This window comes from Lagopus leucura, unplaced genomic scaffold, assembly GCF_019238085.1.
Source record: "Lagopus leucura isolate 7727_CA_CO unplaced genomic scaffold, USGS_WTPT01 Super-Scaffold_73, whole genome shotgun sequence".
NCBI classification, from domain to species: Eukaryota; Metazoa; Chordata; class Aves; order Galliformes; family Phasianidae; genus Lagopus; species Lagopus leucura.
This window is the reverse complement of record NW_024962252.1, coordinates 52,537,659-52,553,233: the sequence shown is the minus strand read 5'-3', so window position 1 is coordinate 52,553,233 and position 15,575 is coordinate 52,537,659. Positions and strand designations below refer to the sequence as shown.

The following is a 15,575-nucleotide window of genomic DNA, read 5'->3' as shown; positions in this document are numbered from 1 at the left end:
GATAAAACGGGGCCTCCTGCTGCCACCACTGCTGCTCCCTTCCCTCCATCCAAAGATGCCTTTGCTTTCAGGGCAGTACTTGCTTTCCTGCAACTTGACACTCAGCCCACTCAGCCTACACAGGTAGTGTTAGCAATTATTTCAGTTTGTACTAGGGTGTTTCTTGCAAGTCTCCATGCCTTACTCAGGGGTTACACAGCCTGGGAATAGAATTTGTATGTCCAATTTGCCAGATTCCATTTCTCCTTTCTTTTTTTCCTTTTTTCTCTAATAAAACACAAAAACACAAAGATCCATAATACAATGACTTATTCTTTAGTGAGGGTGACATTTGGATGGTGTTCCGTAAGTAATACCTTGGGACCACACACTGAATAATGAGGATGAAACAAGATATCAGATAGCTACCTCATCCTGTCAGTGTCATCTTTGTTTTAGAATTGAATGTTATACCGTGTCAAACAAGTAGCTTCTGCTATTGAAATAAAGATGTTTATCCTGTTGCATATATGCAAAGAAAAATTGGATCAGAGGTCCTGCAGGCCCCCTTAACTCAGTGTTGCACATTTTTTAATGCAGATTTTAGAAGAATTTAGCACTTCGGTTACGGTGACCTTGTGGAACTTGTTCAGAACCTAGTTCTTGGTATGTTGAATATAATACAAATTAGCAAAATAATGTAGAGAGTGAATTCTAAAGATAGCTGTCAGAAAATTGTGCACTTGAAGAACAGGACTTTTTGGTGATTTTATTGTGGCTTGTATGTGATACTGGTATAGGTTAGCTAATCCTGTGTCTTTGGAGAATAATGCATTTGTTAAGAGACACTATGGCAAATCAGGACCTGGTCTAACAATATCTCCAATAACTTTGCAGTGCAGAGCATCCATGGATTTAGCTTGACAATCCTCACACTGAAAGAGCATCTTTGCATCGCTGCAGAAGAACAAAGCAACTGCTTATGGTCTCATTTCTAGAAAGCAATGCATTCTGTGGCCAAACTATCCCAAGGCTGGAGGGCCATGGGCTTGTCTGAACTCCCAGGTCTCAGAAAATGCCTTAGTGAGAAGGCAGCAGAGAATTGCCAGATCTGCTGTTGCTTGCAAGGGCTGTTAGCTGCAGTGTGGTACTGAGCGGGGCCAGGAGGCCTGGTTCAGGCACAGGTGCCTGCATTGCACTCTGAGGTGGTCAGCAATGCCCCAGCTGTTTGGGTAGCCAGAGTATGGGCCTGGAAATCTGAATGGTTTCCCATGCTGCTGGCTTTCTGAAGTATCTCTTACCATATGAAAATGAGGAGAGTATTAATGTTTTGTGAATCTTAATTTGAGGGATATTCAGACAACCGTTGTTTATTATTCAGATGAGTAAGTTGCTTTAAAAATACTACTGGTACAACAGAAAGCTTGGTTACAATGTATAAATTAAGGAAGAAAATAATCTTCCTTTTTTAGGGGTCATAGGCTTTGTAAGATGAAAGAGATAACACAAACCGCATGACCAGCCTGCCTTTATGCTGCCCATAGAAGAACTTCTTTCCTCTGGGGTCATTTGCACCTCACTTCCAATTTCCTGAAAAGCCCATTTAAAATAATCCCATACAGAAGCCTATTTATGATCTGATGTAGGGATCTGAAACCAAGTGTCCTTTCCGGCCTGTGGGCCTCTACTGTCACATTAACTGTGATATAATCCCATTATTTTATCAGATTTCATCTTAGTACTCACTAGGTTTCCTGGACCTCATTATTCCTAAGAGGAAGTTGTTTCAAATTCCAATAATGGTCTGATTATCATCCTAAACACTGTGCTCTTTTTCCTCCTTGATATTTGGCCACAGATATATTTTTAAAACAAAGTCACAAAATTGGAGCTTTACTTTTTGTCATGCTAAATAATATGCATGCCTTTGATCTCCTGTCATGCACATAGACATTCTCAGTTCCCATTCCAGTTGGGCCTTTTTGGTTTTCATAGAATCACCAGAGTTGGAAAAGGCCTCCAAGGTCCTCTAGTCCAAGTTTTATGTGCTTGAAGGCTCATTAGTAGCACATCAGTTACCTTTGCTAGAAATAATTCCCTTAATTCATCCTAGTAATATATTTGTTTGACTCAGGGTCACAGTAAGTGTTTAGCTGTAATCAGCAACAAATATGCTCAGTTTTTTCCGGTTTGCCTTTCCCAATTTCTAATTGATAATCCTCTTTCTTATCTGTAAGTACAGATTTTTGCGTTTTTGTTACTCCAACATTAAACTTGTTCCAGTTTCCTAGGTAGTATTTTGACCATCTGTTGTATTGACCGTACTTGCCTATTTTGTAGTTAACCAATGTCATTAATACAGTTCTACGGCTTAATTCCTAAATTAGATTGAGAATTGGCCCAAAGACAGCCCACAAGACCTTTAACTACTGACTTTCCTGCAGCCCGAGCCTGTTGTTCCCCTTTCAGCACAGTCTGTTTCTGTGATCTGTCCCCCTGATCCCCATTTCCTCATGCATCTTGAAATTCCTGTACTGATATCCATCCTTTCCTCCTTAACCAGTAATTTCCCAGGGGGAACCTGTTATCACTGAAGTGCTTTCTTGATTCAATTGTTCAGGCGCAATTCCGTGAGGTATTGTCCAGAGCAGTGCAGAGTACTGCTGCTGAGCATCCTCCAGTGTCATTACATTGATGGAAGCAGAGAGCCCTCAGCATGTTTCAAAACGTTACTGATTTGGGCAGTAATTCATCACAAGGACCCCTCCTCAGCAGGATATCAAAGGTCTGCTCTTTCTTGCTATGTTGGCTCTAAGGAATTTACTTTTTACACTTTAACTGCAGATTTCATGGCTATAGTCATAATGCAATCACCATTTAGTACTTTTCATAGATCACCTTTTTCCAGAAGCACAATGAAGTCTCTTCTATTTCAAGCATAGATTTTAAAAGTCCCATACAAAATGTTTAAAGGCATTTCTAATGTAATTTCAAGAATAGAAATAAAGCTTATAGCTAAGTTATTTAGTAGTTTAGATTCTCTCACTTCTTTAACTGACTTTGTTTAAAAAAAAAAATCTGTTTTAATAACTAATTTTAAGATAACTCTATACATTCTGAAATAATTTAGCTCATATGTTAAATCTAGGTAAATAAACAGGTATGGCATTACGTATCATTTTAACATGCATTTGCTGTGATCTTGCATAATGGAAATACTGTGAAATATCTGTGGTGCTCGCTTTGTGTAAGCCTTAGCAGGTACATTATCTCACCAATGTGCCAACAGTACTATACAAAAAATGGGAAAAGGTCATTCCTGTTTAAACTTCCATCTGTGTGTCATGGGGTCAAAGGAGGCAGTAGCCTGTCGGTGGAAAAAAATGTATTGTTTTTTAATTCTCTTAAAAAGCTGTAGAATTCATGTTTAAAAAGAAAAGAGGTTGTTTTTTTGTTGTTTTTTTTTTTTTCTTTTGTAGAAGTTTTCCTTCCCAAATAAAATACAGAAGTCTGATCATGTATTATTTAAAGCCACTTCCAAGGATACCAACTACAATACTGGTTGAAAGGGAGGAGGATTAATATCATTTAAAGGAAAGAAATGAAAAATCTTTAAGGTCATTTCTTTTCTTGACAAAGAAACTTAAAAAGCGTGGCGGACAGAATCTTCAAAGTCCTGTCATCCTCTTCCAATCAATAGGAGTTAGATACCCAAATTAAGAGTTCAGTTCAAGCCTTCAAAGGTATTTAGGTGCTTAACATCCTTTTACCTTTCACATCGCTTCTAAGGATAAAACGACAGGTTTTCTGAAAATATTTTTGTGCAATACTTGGCATGTCCAGAGTCTGGATAATTTGTAGCACTCCGTGATCATTAGCATAATGGCCACTTGTGTTGCACGTTAATTCCTTCTTAGAGTATATGTGGAGGCGATTGTCTTGTTTATGAAATTGTTTTCTTTTGTGAAATAAAATCTTAGGCCTCCGGTTTCTTTCAATTAAAAAAAAAAACAACAAACCAACAAGATCAGAATGCAAGCTTTAAAAAGTGAACTGAAAAAGAGCATGAATATTTACAGAGGCTGTAGAGAATTCCACTGAATTTGTAGAGTGTGTATTTCCAAGATTGCAGATGGAGATGATTTCTCTGTAACGTGTCGTATGTGTTCAGCTCTAGAGCTCGACTTTCCCTGTCTGTGCTTGCACATCTGCATGTGTAGGATAGGGCTCCTGCCAGGTAATTGAACTTAATACCAATGTAAAAAATTGAACACCTGCTATAAATGTATTTGGAGTATGTTGCCTAGCATGTATCTTCTGCATTACATGAATGCCTCCTAAGGTTGGCCAAGCCACCATCAGACAGGATCCCACTGGGAGTTGTGGGGTGCAGTCAGGAGTACCTCTGCATCTACCAATAGCATTAAGTATTTTAAAAGTCTTCAATGGTTCTTGGGAAAAACGATGACAAAAGCAGTTGAGATTTTCTTGTAGCATGCTGCCTGGTAGTGGTGCCGCAGGCATGGCCGCAGTCGTGCATTTGTCGGTGCACAGACACATCAGCTGGCACTGGTTACACAGTCACATTTCATGGGTTTTCCTTTTGTTCATTACGCTTCTCTCTTTTTTTTTTTGGTGTCAATGTGCAGGCTGGCCATAGGTGGTGGCCATGACTCTGGGAAGCAAGCCTGGTAGGGCAGGCACTGCCCCTTTCCTCAGTTCACTTCCAGCTTCGGGCCTTCTTAGCTCTAAAGAAAGAGCAACCCCTGCTGGCTCTTCTTGAGCTGGGCTTCCAGCTCCAGAAATAACCACAGGAACCTCGCCTCAGCCATTAAAAAAGGGTGGCTGCTAAGCACGAGGAAATGATTCTCAGCAGGCACAAATCTATTTCATGTGTTTTTATTCTTTCCATTTCTTTTAAACGGAAAACAATCTGAGCAGTTTCTGAGGATGAGGGATATAAATCTGTCTGCTGCTATTTATAACATGCTTGTCACTGCAGTGGCTAAGTGCTTAAAATATATATTTGTTGCCTAACCTGAGGTGGTCTTCAAGTGCCTTTGGCTATTGAAAGCAGCCACATCTCAAAGCAGGAGTCCAGAAGCCGTCCTGCCCCAGTCCTCCCCCTGCCCAGGCTGCAGCAGGCTGGATGCTGGGCATGGTAGCACTGCTAGGGTGGAAGGACAGATGCAGGGTTGGATGGAGACCCAGAGATGTGACTCTGTGATCTCTTTAACCAGTGCAATGAGCACCAGCATTAAGCATCATGTAGCCTATTGAAAGGGGAGATTTAGTGTCCTACACCTCACAGACAGCATTGTGGGTGCCATTCTTCCTCTGTGGGTAGATGGACATGTGTGTGTCTTCTGAACGAAGCTGTAGAAATGAGTCTGTCTGTTCTGGGTGGATATTTCAGCAAGCTAATATCTTTCTTTTGCCTTTACTTGAATAATAAGACACCCCTTTTCTGTCTGATCCCTTTCAAATATGCTTCACGTTTACCATATACATCTGCGCATTACTCTTTATTCCCAAGTTCTACATGGACAGTCAAATAATATTAAAACCACTGATTCATTGAAATACTTTTTAAACTGTTGTTGTTAGTCATTTCTGTATTGACTGAATTTTGGTTGGTAATATTGTTGGCGGCAGGCCATGTCTGCCTGGCAGGAGGCCAGTTTAAGCTCGGCAGGATGGGCCCTATTGTTCAGCAGACTTGAATTTTCTTAAACTCTCTAACAGAAATAAGTGTCAGGAGATTTGCAGCTATAAATTGGATCGTGTCAGTGAGGTTGGGAACTTGCTCAATGCAAAATCGTACATTTCACCATGCCTGTTGCTAAATATGTTTATATGTGTTTCCTCCTTGGGTTTCTAAAGTATCCTGAAAAAAGCCAGACCTGTAGGACTCTGTCTTTGACTTATACAGCTGGTACTTTCTTTGTTGTTGAGTGGTTCAAAAATGCAGCAAGGCTTCGTTTTGTGCACTGTAATGTTAAAAGCAAGTCTGTTTTCCCTTTTTTTTTCTCTGTGTGTTACAGGCAGTCAGATGCCACCACAGCCTCCTGGCAGCCAGTCAGAATCCAGCTCCCACCCTGCTTTGAGCCAGTCACCAATGCCACAGGACCGAGGTTTGTTAGGTGTTTGGGTCTTTTTATGCTGGTGTCAAATGTAGCCTTCATTTCAAGTTGTGCATTAACAATGTGAGATTTGCTGGTATTTATGTTCCTTTTTCCAAAGAAAATAATGACAATCCTTATTGCCTGAGTGTTTTCTTTTATGTGCAAAGAGCAATTGAATATCAGGTTTTACCAAAACATAATTGGAAACGGGGCTTTCTTAAAATACAGTGAATTCTTACAAGTATAAAAACAGTTTGCTGTAGATGCTTGATTTATGTTCTAGAAAATTCACCTTTTTGTTGTCTGTCTTGGAATTGAGATCTATGGAAAGTATTGTAGAAATAGTAGTAGCTGCAAGCACTGTGGTTTGATCCTGTTCTTACAATTCTCTAACGTCTTTGCATGGACATGATAGCTTGTCCTCTAGGCCAGTTCTGGAAATAAAAATATCTTTAAGTGTAAAGGGAAATCAGCTATTTAGGTCAAATGGCTCAAAGATTTGGAATTTCCAAAGAAAAACCTTGCAGGCAACAGCACTGTTCTGAAGCATAACTTCCTAGCAAGTGCTCACCAAAATAAACAGTGGGTTATTTTCTCTTAATATTACTGTTTATAAACTTCAAACTTTTTTCCTTTCACCTCCTTCCTTCCTAGCTCATGAAAAGAGAATTATCACAGTTTTTTCACATGGCCATATGATTAACTGCTGTAAACTGGGCACCCCGTCCATGCAGTGGTTAACATGTGCCAGCAGCAAGCTTGCAAAACAGACACATGATAACTGTGATAAACATGGAGTTATTTATGAAATGCCCCTCCTAAAATGTCTTGCTACCAGAAATATTCCAAGTAGCACCATATGGGGATACCATAAATACTGGAAGTTTTCTCACAGTGAAACAAGTTGAACTCACAGAATGACAAATTTCTGGGACAGCATCCAGAAAGAACTAAGAGGATTCACAAAGAGGAGGAAAGAGTCCTGATTTCTGCTGTTTTTCTGTGCTGGATGTTACCTCCTCCAGGAATGCTGATAAATGAGAACATTAAATAGAAAATTCCACACTCAATTTGTTTGTTCTATTTCATTTTCAGGTCATTCTCCATACACAGTTATTAGTGCAGGAACCGATTTTCCCTTTAAAATTGTTTTAGAGTAACGTGTATGCTTTGTGGAAATAGAATGACCTCAGTACTCGATGCAAATGTGTTATGTTTTGTAGGACAGAATGTCACAAGACAGTGGGAGTGGATCAGCTTGAGGCTTTGAAGACCCAAACACTTCAGAAAGATGCGCGCGTTTCTTGGCATGATTGGGTCTTGGCACAAAATGTGATGCTGCTCAGTAATAGTGAGGAACAGTGTTGTGTTCTTCACCTGGCTTTGGGGGAATGAGCTAGGTGTATCTGACAAAGCTGTAAAGTTTGGCTAAACCTTTTGATTGCTGTTACAGAACAGAACTGGGTGTTGGTTACACGGTTAGAGAAGACAGAGAAGATAGCTACCATAACTGGGAAGTCAATCAAGTAAATAACAGTGAGGGAAAATAAAATTTACAAGCTGGTACAGTCTTGTATCAATCATCTTTTGAGGGGAAGGATTCTGGGTGTGTTCTTAGATGAAATTATTTAGGAATGTTAATACAATTTTTGCACCTTTCATATTAAAATCTGGTGTAATACACGCAATCCTTGTGACCCAGCTTGTACAAGAAATCTATTTGTTTCATGTAAAAGATATGAAATTTGTAACTAGCTAGGTCATATTGATTTTGCAGAACGTGTTCCCCAAAGCTTCTTTCTCTAAGTCTGTGCTGCACGCGCATAAACATGCGTGCATTCCCTTTTGCGCCCTGTCATTGATTAGAGGCTCCTTTGAAATGGAAAACTTCACCTTTTAAAAAGGCTGTTACATTAGTTGATTCCTTTGCTTGCTTGAACTGGTTTCCACTGAACTTGAAGAAAGGAAGGAGGGGGAGTGATGGAGACTCAAAGGAAAGGTGCTTGTCATTTACTGATAAAAACCTGAGCAGAAAATCGTTTCTGCTAAGGACATCTGATCCATAGGCATCTGTTACAGTAATTTAAACTCGTGGCTTACTGATACACTTTCTACCAAAAAAAGAAAAAAAAAAAGAAAAGAAAATGAAAACAAAAAGCCTAGAGACCCTCCATATGATAAGGTAAAGTCATTTGGTTTAGTACTTTGTATAACATTTCTTTCCTTATTTAGAGAGATAACTGAATGAGCAGGCTGCTAATCGTTTCCTGAATAGAATCCTTTGCTCTCAATACTTATCTTATTTATCGGCTATTGTGAAATTTGATTATCAGGTGGAGTCTGAGCTGTAGCACTTCTGGATGTTAAACCACTACTTTGAACCATTAGGTTTACACACCTTTATTTTATTATTTAAGTATTTGATTATATTTTGTCCTACTTTCCATGGTTACTCAGCACCTAGCTGGTATCTTTTATGTTTGCCTGCCTAAGGCTATACATCCCTGTCATACAGTGCAGTATGAATCAGTGGATGTATTTTTACATGTGCATTCTGTGTGAGAGGAGGAGGAAGAGCGGTAACATCCATATGTATGTATAGTAATAGGAATTTCTTGGGACTCTGGACTGGATTTTCTGTTCTCTTTCATTTATTTCTTATATAGCTTGCATGCTTTTCATAAAGATAGCATAAAAATACTTACATATAATTTTTTTTAATTTTTAATTTTTTAGTTTTTTTTCACGTTTGTCTAGTACATTTCGATCTGGAACGTGCTGCTATAGGAATCCCACTTCTCATGACAATAGCAGTTTCCAGTCACTGATATTTGATGTCCAGTAAACAAAACTTTTTCAGTTCTACCAACATGCCTTATCTATGTAGGCAGTATGAAATTCTTCGTATTTTTTGGTGTAACCTATGTCTCAGCTCACAAGTCTTTGAATGGACTGATAGTTGAAGTAAGTCCCGTATAACTTAACTGTTGGGAATTGGAGAGCTGTGGAGATAGAGGGAGCAAGATGTGCTGGATGGGAGTCAGATGTCTCTTGGAGAAGCTGGTGAGCCATGCCAGCTTACCTACTTGTGCATTTCACTGCTTCTGAATCCTAGCAGTGACCATTGCTCAGGCATAACACATGAAAATCTGATCAAAAGCAGAGTTTTTATTTTTTGAATTTCTTGAAGTCAAAGCTCTTTATAAACTTTAGTTACAGACCCTACAGGTAAGGAAGCAGTGATACTTCAGCTGTCATCCACTTGGAGAATTCTTGAAGTATGTGGGCCACTCCAAAAGTAATGCCTCCTATTTATTTCCATGGAAACGACAACAGATGCAAAGAGCACAGGGACACTATTTGATATAGCAGATTCTCAGTTACAAAACACTATTTTTCAACATAGTCACTATCATTATCCATGCATTTTTGCCAGCAATAAACAAGAGCTTGCATGCTGCATTTGTAATAATCTGCACCAGCAGAGGTGATCTACTGTTTCACAGCTGCTGTAGTGGCATTGTTGCTAAGAAAATGTTGCCCACACAGTTTATCTTGCATCAGCCTAAACAAATGGAAGTCAAAAGGTGCCGTATCTGGACTACGTGGTGGGTGTGGTAGGATAGTCCAGCCAATATTGCCAGTGTGCTCCACAGCCTTTAAACTAGCCTGAGGATCTGGTGTCACAAGAGAAAGGTTATCTCCTTCTCTGTCCTGACTCAGGAAGTTTGAGCCTTCAGCTTAGTTGGCCTCATGATGTAGCACTGAGAGTTGATTGTTCGTCCAGGTTCTAAGAAATCCAGAATAGTCACCCCTTTCCTATCCCAAAAAGCAGCACTCAGCACTTTACCCACTGAAAGCTACTTCTTGAACTTTTACTTTGATGTGGAATTCATGTCACCACTCCATGGAATGCTGTTTTGACTCTGGCTTATAGTGGTGACACCATCGTCAGCAGTAATGATGCAATCCAGGAAACTGCCATCTGTCACACAGCAACAAAATGTGATGGAATATTGGTGGGAAGGTTGAATCTCTACTGCCACATCACCCACATCCACTTCTGACGTCCTGGGCCAACAAAAGAAAATGAGAGGCTTTACTTTTGGAGCAACCCTCATAAGTAGTCTCTTGAGTTCCTTGTTGTTGACTGTACCAACCTATGTCATCTGTTTGAGTTTTGGAAGCTGCAGTTTGACAGTGTGCTCAGTAGCCAAAACTGCTTTCTGGGCCAAAAAAAATATCTCTATGGATAAAGTAGAAACTAGCATTTCTAAATTACACCATGGAACTAGTTTTTTTTCTTGAAGCTCTTAGCTGAAAAAGAATTCTTCTATCCTGACCATTAGCTTATAGTCCTACTCCTATGTTTGCAGGCCAATGGAGATGCATATTGGTAGTCATATATGTAAACACTAACAGAAGAAAACATGTCACTACAGTGTTGAAACAGACACTTTCACTCCTGGAGAACTGAGTAGTTCCAAACCTAGTTTAGAAAAAGCATCCAAAATGTACCAGTTTAAAGTAACATTTTTCATACTTGCATATGCACACATTATGTTTCAGTCTTATATTAAAATAGTGAATTGGGAGCTCCCGAAAACCATTGAATTTAATGGAAACAGTTAATGACTTCATGTTATTACTCTGGCAAGCACTCTCATAATGGGGATACTTAAAGAAGCCTTATTTATTAGTGCAAATGTATATGGGTCAGAATTAATTTTTAAAAAATCTTTAATTGTTTTCCCCTTATAATTTTCACAGCGGTATGTAGTTAAATATTCATGATAATGCTGATGATATGCTAAAGGTTTGAAATAGATCTGGAGCCTCAAAATCAACACAGGTTATTTAACCCTTTTCATCTAATGCACCATTGGGGACTTGCTCAGTGAAATCCCAGAGCACTGGAATAATTAGAAGATAGTAATGAGGATTTAATTAGTCCTTGAGATATGCTGAAATAGGACCACTGAGAACTTTTCTGTTTGGACATGGATTGCAAGCAGAATTGATGCAGCTGCTGTGATGTGCTGGAAAATGTATTCCATTGCTGGAGGCAGTTTCATGGCACCATTCTGTGCTTGTCAGATCTGTGTGGAAAGTGCCCGGAGTAAGCACCTCCAAAATTGTTGAATAGTAGCCTTCCTCCACTCCATCACCTCCTCCTCACGGTACCTTTTTTTTTTTTTTTCCTTTTTTTTTTTTTTAAATCATTTTTTGCATTCTGGCTTTCCTTCTTTTTGTTGCTGACATGATGCAGCTTATGAGGATTGTTGTACAGTTATATGCTCTATTAAAAATGTATCACAAACATGGACAGGGAGTAAGAAACTACAGGCTTGTAGAAGCACAAGTGTTACACTAAGCAAAACTAGAATCTTTTTGATACAGGTACTTGTAAGCTTTACCATTAGATCTAGACCTTACTTAGTATTGGATCTTCACAGAAGTGATATTTATCAGTAGTTACAATGTAGTAAATTTAAATGGCTTTTTTGGCAGCTAAGATGTTATCCAGGAAGAGGTAGTAACAGATGGGATGTGATCAGGCATTTTGATGTTCTCTTTCTGCTTCCCTATAAAGGCTAAGTAGCAACTGAATTTCTGTAACTACAGTTTCCTATTTTGCCCATTAGATTTCATATAGGTATTTTTATCCCTTTGAACAGTTTTGCGGGCACACTTTTTTGTACATGGTTATCACATGAATTCCACCACCATATATTTTCTTCTAACAAAATATAAATGTTTCTGCTTGCATAAAGGACACAATGCCAATCTGGTATTTCGCCCCCAATTCCTGATCATATTTACATTTTAATACTGACATTTGAATTAGAAATTCTTTGCCCTGAAATCTGTTTTCTTCTATAAAAAAAGAAACCAGAAGGAAGAAAATAGATCAAACTGTTAGTATTACAACAGAAAAGTTACTACAAGTTGTTTTTAGATCTTAAGAAGACTTTTTTCCTGAGAATACATTTTTTGCTCTCATCTGGGGATTTGGGATCTATTCAGAGCACTGAGGAGCTAGAGAATAAAATGATTCATGTCATTAAAATTCTTCTGCTTGCAGTGTTAATGATGACACCACTTAAGGTTAAATCAGACTTAGTAATAAGTTTACTTGATGTAGACTGAAGTATTTCAGGCTCTTAAAGAAAGGTGCTTGAGACATGCACTGAGTGCAAAGCCACAGGTATGTTTGAGTGCCTCTTTTGCACTCCAAGTGGGTCAGTGCAGGGAAGCTGAGTTCAGCTGGTACGTAGAAACATCATGGCAGGTTGGGAGAAAATCTCATGCCCATAAAACTAGAACTGGGTGAATTGTGCGCTGAACAGCTAGAAGAGTGCTTCCTGTAAGGAGGAGAAGCAGTCTGCAGTTGAAGCTGTCACTCATCTTTAGAAGGAATTATTTCATTACAAGGTTAGCTGTGTAAAGCATCTCTTTAATCGCAAGTGACGTGGCAGACCGAATCAGCACTCCCATCCCCGCTTCTGCTAAAGGATGCACAGGAACTGCAGAGTAGATGTCTGTGAAGGCAGAGCCATGCACTGCACCATGAGCTTCAGTGTCTCCAAAAGTTATGTTCTCAATTCAATGAGCACTAAATTTATCAACAGTCTTTAAAAGGATCTGGCCATCATAGTTTTTTTATTGCTGCTTTTTATTTTTTAATTTGATTGTAAGCGTCTTGATGCCTTAAGTTGGATATAAAAAAGTCATTTAATTTTCCTTTGATTCAAAAAGTTGTGTTGGTCTGATGAGCAGCATTGTGATTTTATTTTATTTTATTTTTTATTTTTTTGCTGTAAACACAGTACTCTTCTTTGCTATTTTTGTTGTAGTAGCACCCAGGAGCCCTATTTTTGTACCTATTTTAATGTACTACACCATGTACCAGTGTGCAGCAGAAAGCTTACATCTCCCTTATGATGAGTAATGGAGATCTTTCAAATAAAAGGTTACTGATTCTCACACTGAGCTGTGGGAGAGAATAGTATAGTGCCAGTTTGTCTAGTGTGCACTGAAGAAAAGCATGCATTTCTTGCTTTGAAAGTATTTGAAATTATACAAATTATATATATGTGCCAAACTAGGTTAATTCTTAAAGGAATCACTTGCCATTTGAGGATGTTGGCTGTAGTCTGTACTTGGATTTCAGACATACACCAGCCAGAGTCAGCTGGGGGTTGATCTGATTAGTTGTGGCGTGCACTAAATATACAGCAGTGTTGGCCATCTGCACGAAGAGCTGCAAGAGGACGGGTATGATTTACATGTGATAAGCCACTCTGGGAGAAAGCAAAACTGCAGAAATAGTATTCGAAGGAGATAATATCTGTACAATCAAAATCCGGAGTCAGGTCTCCAAAGTAAATTTTGTATACTAGCAGCTGGTCATTGCTTTCTTCTTGCTGATGCTAAATCTTGTTATACTTGGGGATGATCTTTATTTCATTTTTTAAACTAAATTGGAGATTCTCTTTTTGAGTTTAGGAAGTAGAATTGAATCATTCTGAGAGAGTTTATATAGTTGCTGGCACAGAGACTTCTCAAAAGTTTCCACTGACTTCATTTGATAGAGTTCAGATTCCCTGCCTCTGGGCTCAGGGACTGAAATAAGCTGTAAGCAGTCATTGATGGAGGACTTGACAAAGTGTCACTCAATGTTCCTGTCACCAGGTTCAGTCTAAAGTTGTGAGTGCAGTCCCTGTCCCAGGTGCAGCTTCCCATCACAGCGTATAAACTCCAAGCTCAGCCTGCTCAATGGTGTCATCACTTCAAGGACGCTCTGCTCTCTCAGCACCTAAGTTAACCTTTTTATGAAGCTTTTCTAAAAATAAAGAACTTCTTGTCTAAGGTCCTTTATGCCTTTTAAAGTTCACATGTAGGGCAGTGAGCTGAAATCTATATAATAATGTGTGTATTAATAGCTAGCACCAGATAGTTCTTTCCATCCCAAAGGATCCCAAAAGGCTGCAGAATAAACACTCGTCAGGGAACAGCTGCAAATCAAGGCAGGGAAGAATCAGTCGAATCATAATTCATGGTAAAATAAAACCGAGACAAAGACATTTGTGATTGAGGACAACGTGCTGATTTTGTATTTTTGAAAAATATTATGATTTATTTTACTAGCATCCAAGACAGAAATGAGATATTGTGTATATTTTAGTTCTGTCCACAACATCCATATCCCATGGTATTCAGTGTATTTACTTCATGAAAAGGAAGATCTGAGTTGAGCTGTGGAATCTTTGAACAGGAGTCTCAGGGGAGGTTAAATTTTTCAAACCTGAAATTTAGACCATTAAGCCTGCAGGCCTTGTGCATTACACACTGAAAAATGCTGTTCCTTCTTTTGCTCTCCTCCATGATTTTCATAAGTGTGCATGTTATTAGGGAAACATAGACAAATGTTGATTGTACAAAGCAGGCAGGCTCCTCAGGTTTTTCATGTTGCTACTCAGATTAAATCCAGCAGCCCAAGCTACCCAGTGAAATTGAGGATTTGCTTCAAGTTCAGATGGGGTGGAGGGGGAGCTGTAAGGATGCTTTTGTACTGCAGTTCACCATTACCCTGATTTTCCAAACACCATAGTAAAAGCATTTTGTTTAAGACATACTACAGTAATAAATTATGTGTAAGATAGTAGACAAGCAATGTGTCTTTGCTCTGTTTATCAACTTCTCCACAAATGTCTTTCCTTCTTTGCACTTAAAATTTACATCAGAGAACATTAGGTAAGGTTTGCATTACGAAAGGTTAGATATTTCTTCTGTAGCTACCATATGGGTAGTCTGTCTGATTCTTCCCCAGATTCTAATTTATCAGTGATAGATTATATGAATTTTAAGGGTAGGCAGTAGCTGAGGGAAGCTTAGGGGTGGGAAAAATTTAAACATTATTGCATGCTATACATAGAGAGGGTTTTGTAGTATCAGAGAGAGAGGGGAGAGATTCAGCCAGTTAACCTAATAGCACAGCTGGTAAAACACTAGGGGTCTGGGTTAAAACCTTAGCTAGGTCATTAGTTTCCATCTTCCCCAAAGCTATTCACATTGTGAAGAGAAGCAGTCGGACAAATAAACAGTAGACTGTGAAATAGATAGTATAGCATAATAAGAGAGTGTTTTAAAATAAGTAAAGCCAAGCCAGTGCTTTTTCTTAAATAGAGTATTGGTCCTTTTGTGAAAAGGAGAAATAACCTCAGTACTCTTTGCGGGAAGCACTGATTTTGCTAAAGTGATGCTTTCCATAATATGTACGCAAAAAAAAACATCTTTGTGGAATAGTTGGGAAAAACGTGACAATCAACAGCAGATACTGGCTGATGCCAATGTGTCCAAGTACTGTAGAGAATCCACGTAGCTGTTACACTAGTTCAGAGAACTTCATATGTTTTTATGAGAAGGAAAGGCGTTACGTTTCCTGAATAAATTGCTCAGTGTGGAAAT

General features: G+C 38.9%; 1 protein-coding gene across 3 annotated transcripts in view; it reads left to right on the top strand.

The window, feature by feature from the left end:
- The window catches only part of ARID1B (AT-rich interaction domain 1B), a 316,305-nt gene that overhangs the window by 227,162 nt on the left and 73,568 nt on the right, over positions 1-15,575 (top strand). For all 3 annotated transcript variants that reach the window (XM_042895357.1, XM_042895359.1, XM_042895358.1), the window contains one exon: positions 6,024-6,113. In XM_042895357.1, the coding sequence (XP_042751291.1) occupies positions 6,024-6,113 (90 nt within the window). The remainder of the gene's footprint in view (positions 1-6,023; positions 6,114-15,575) is intronic.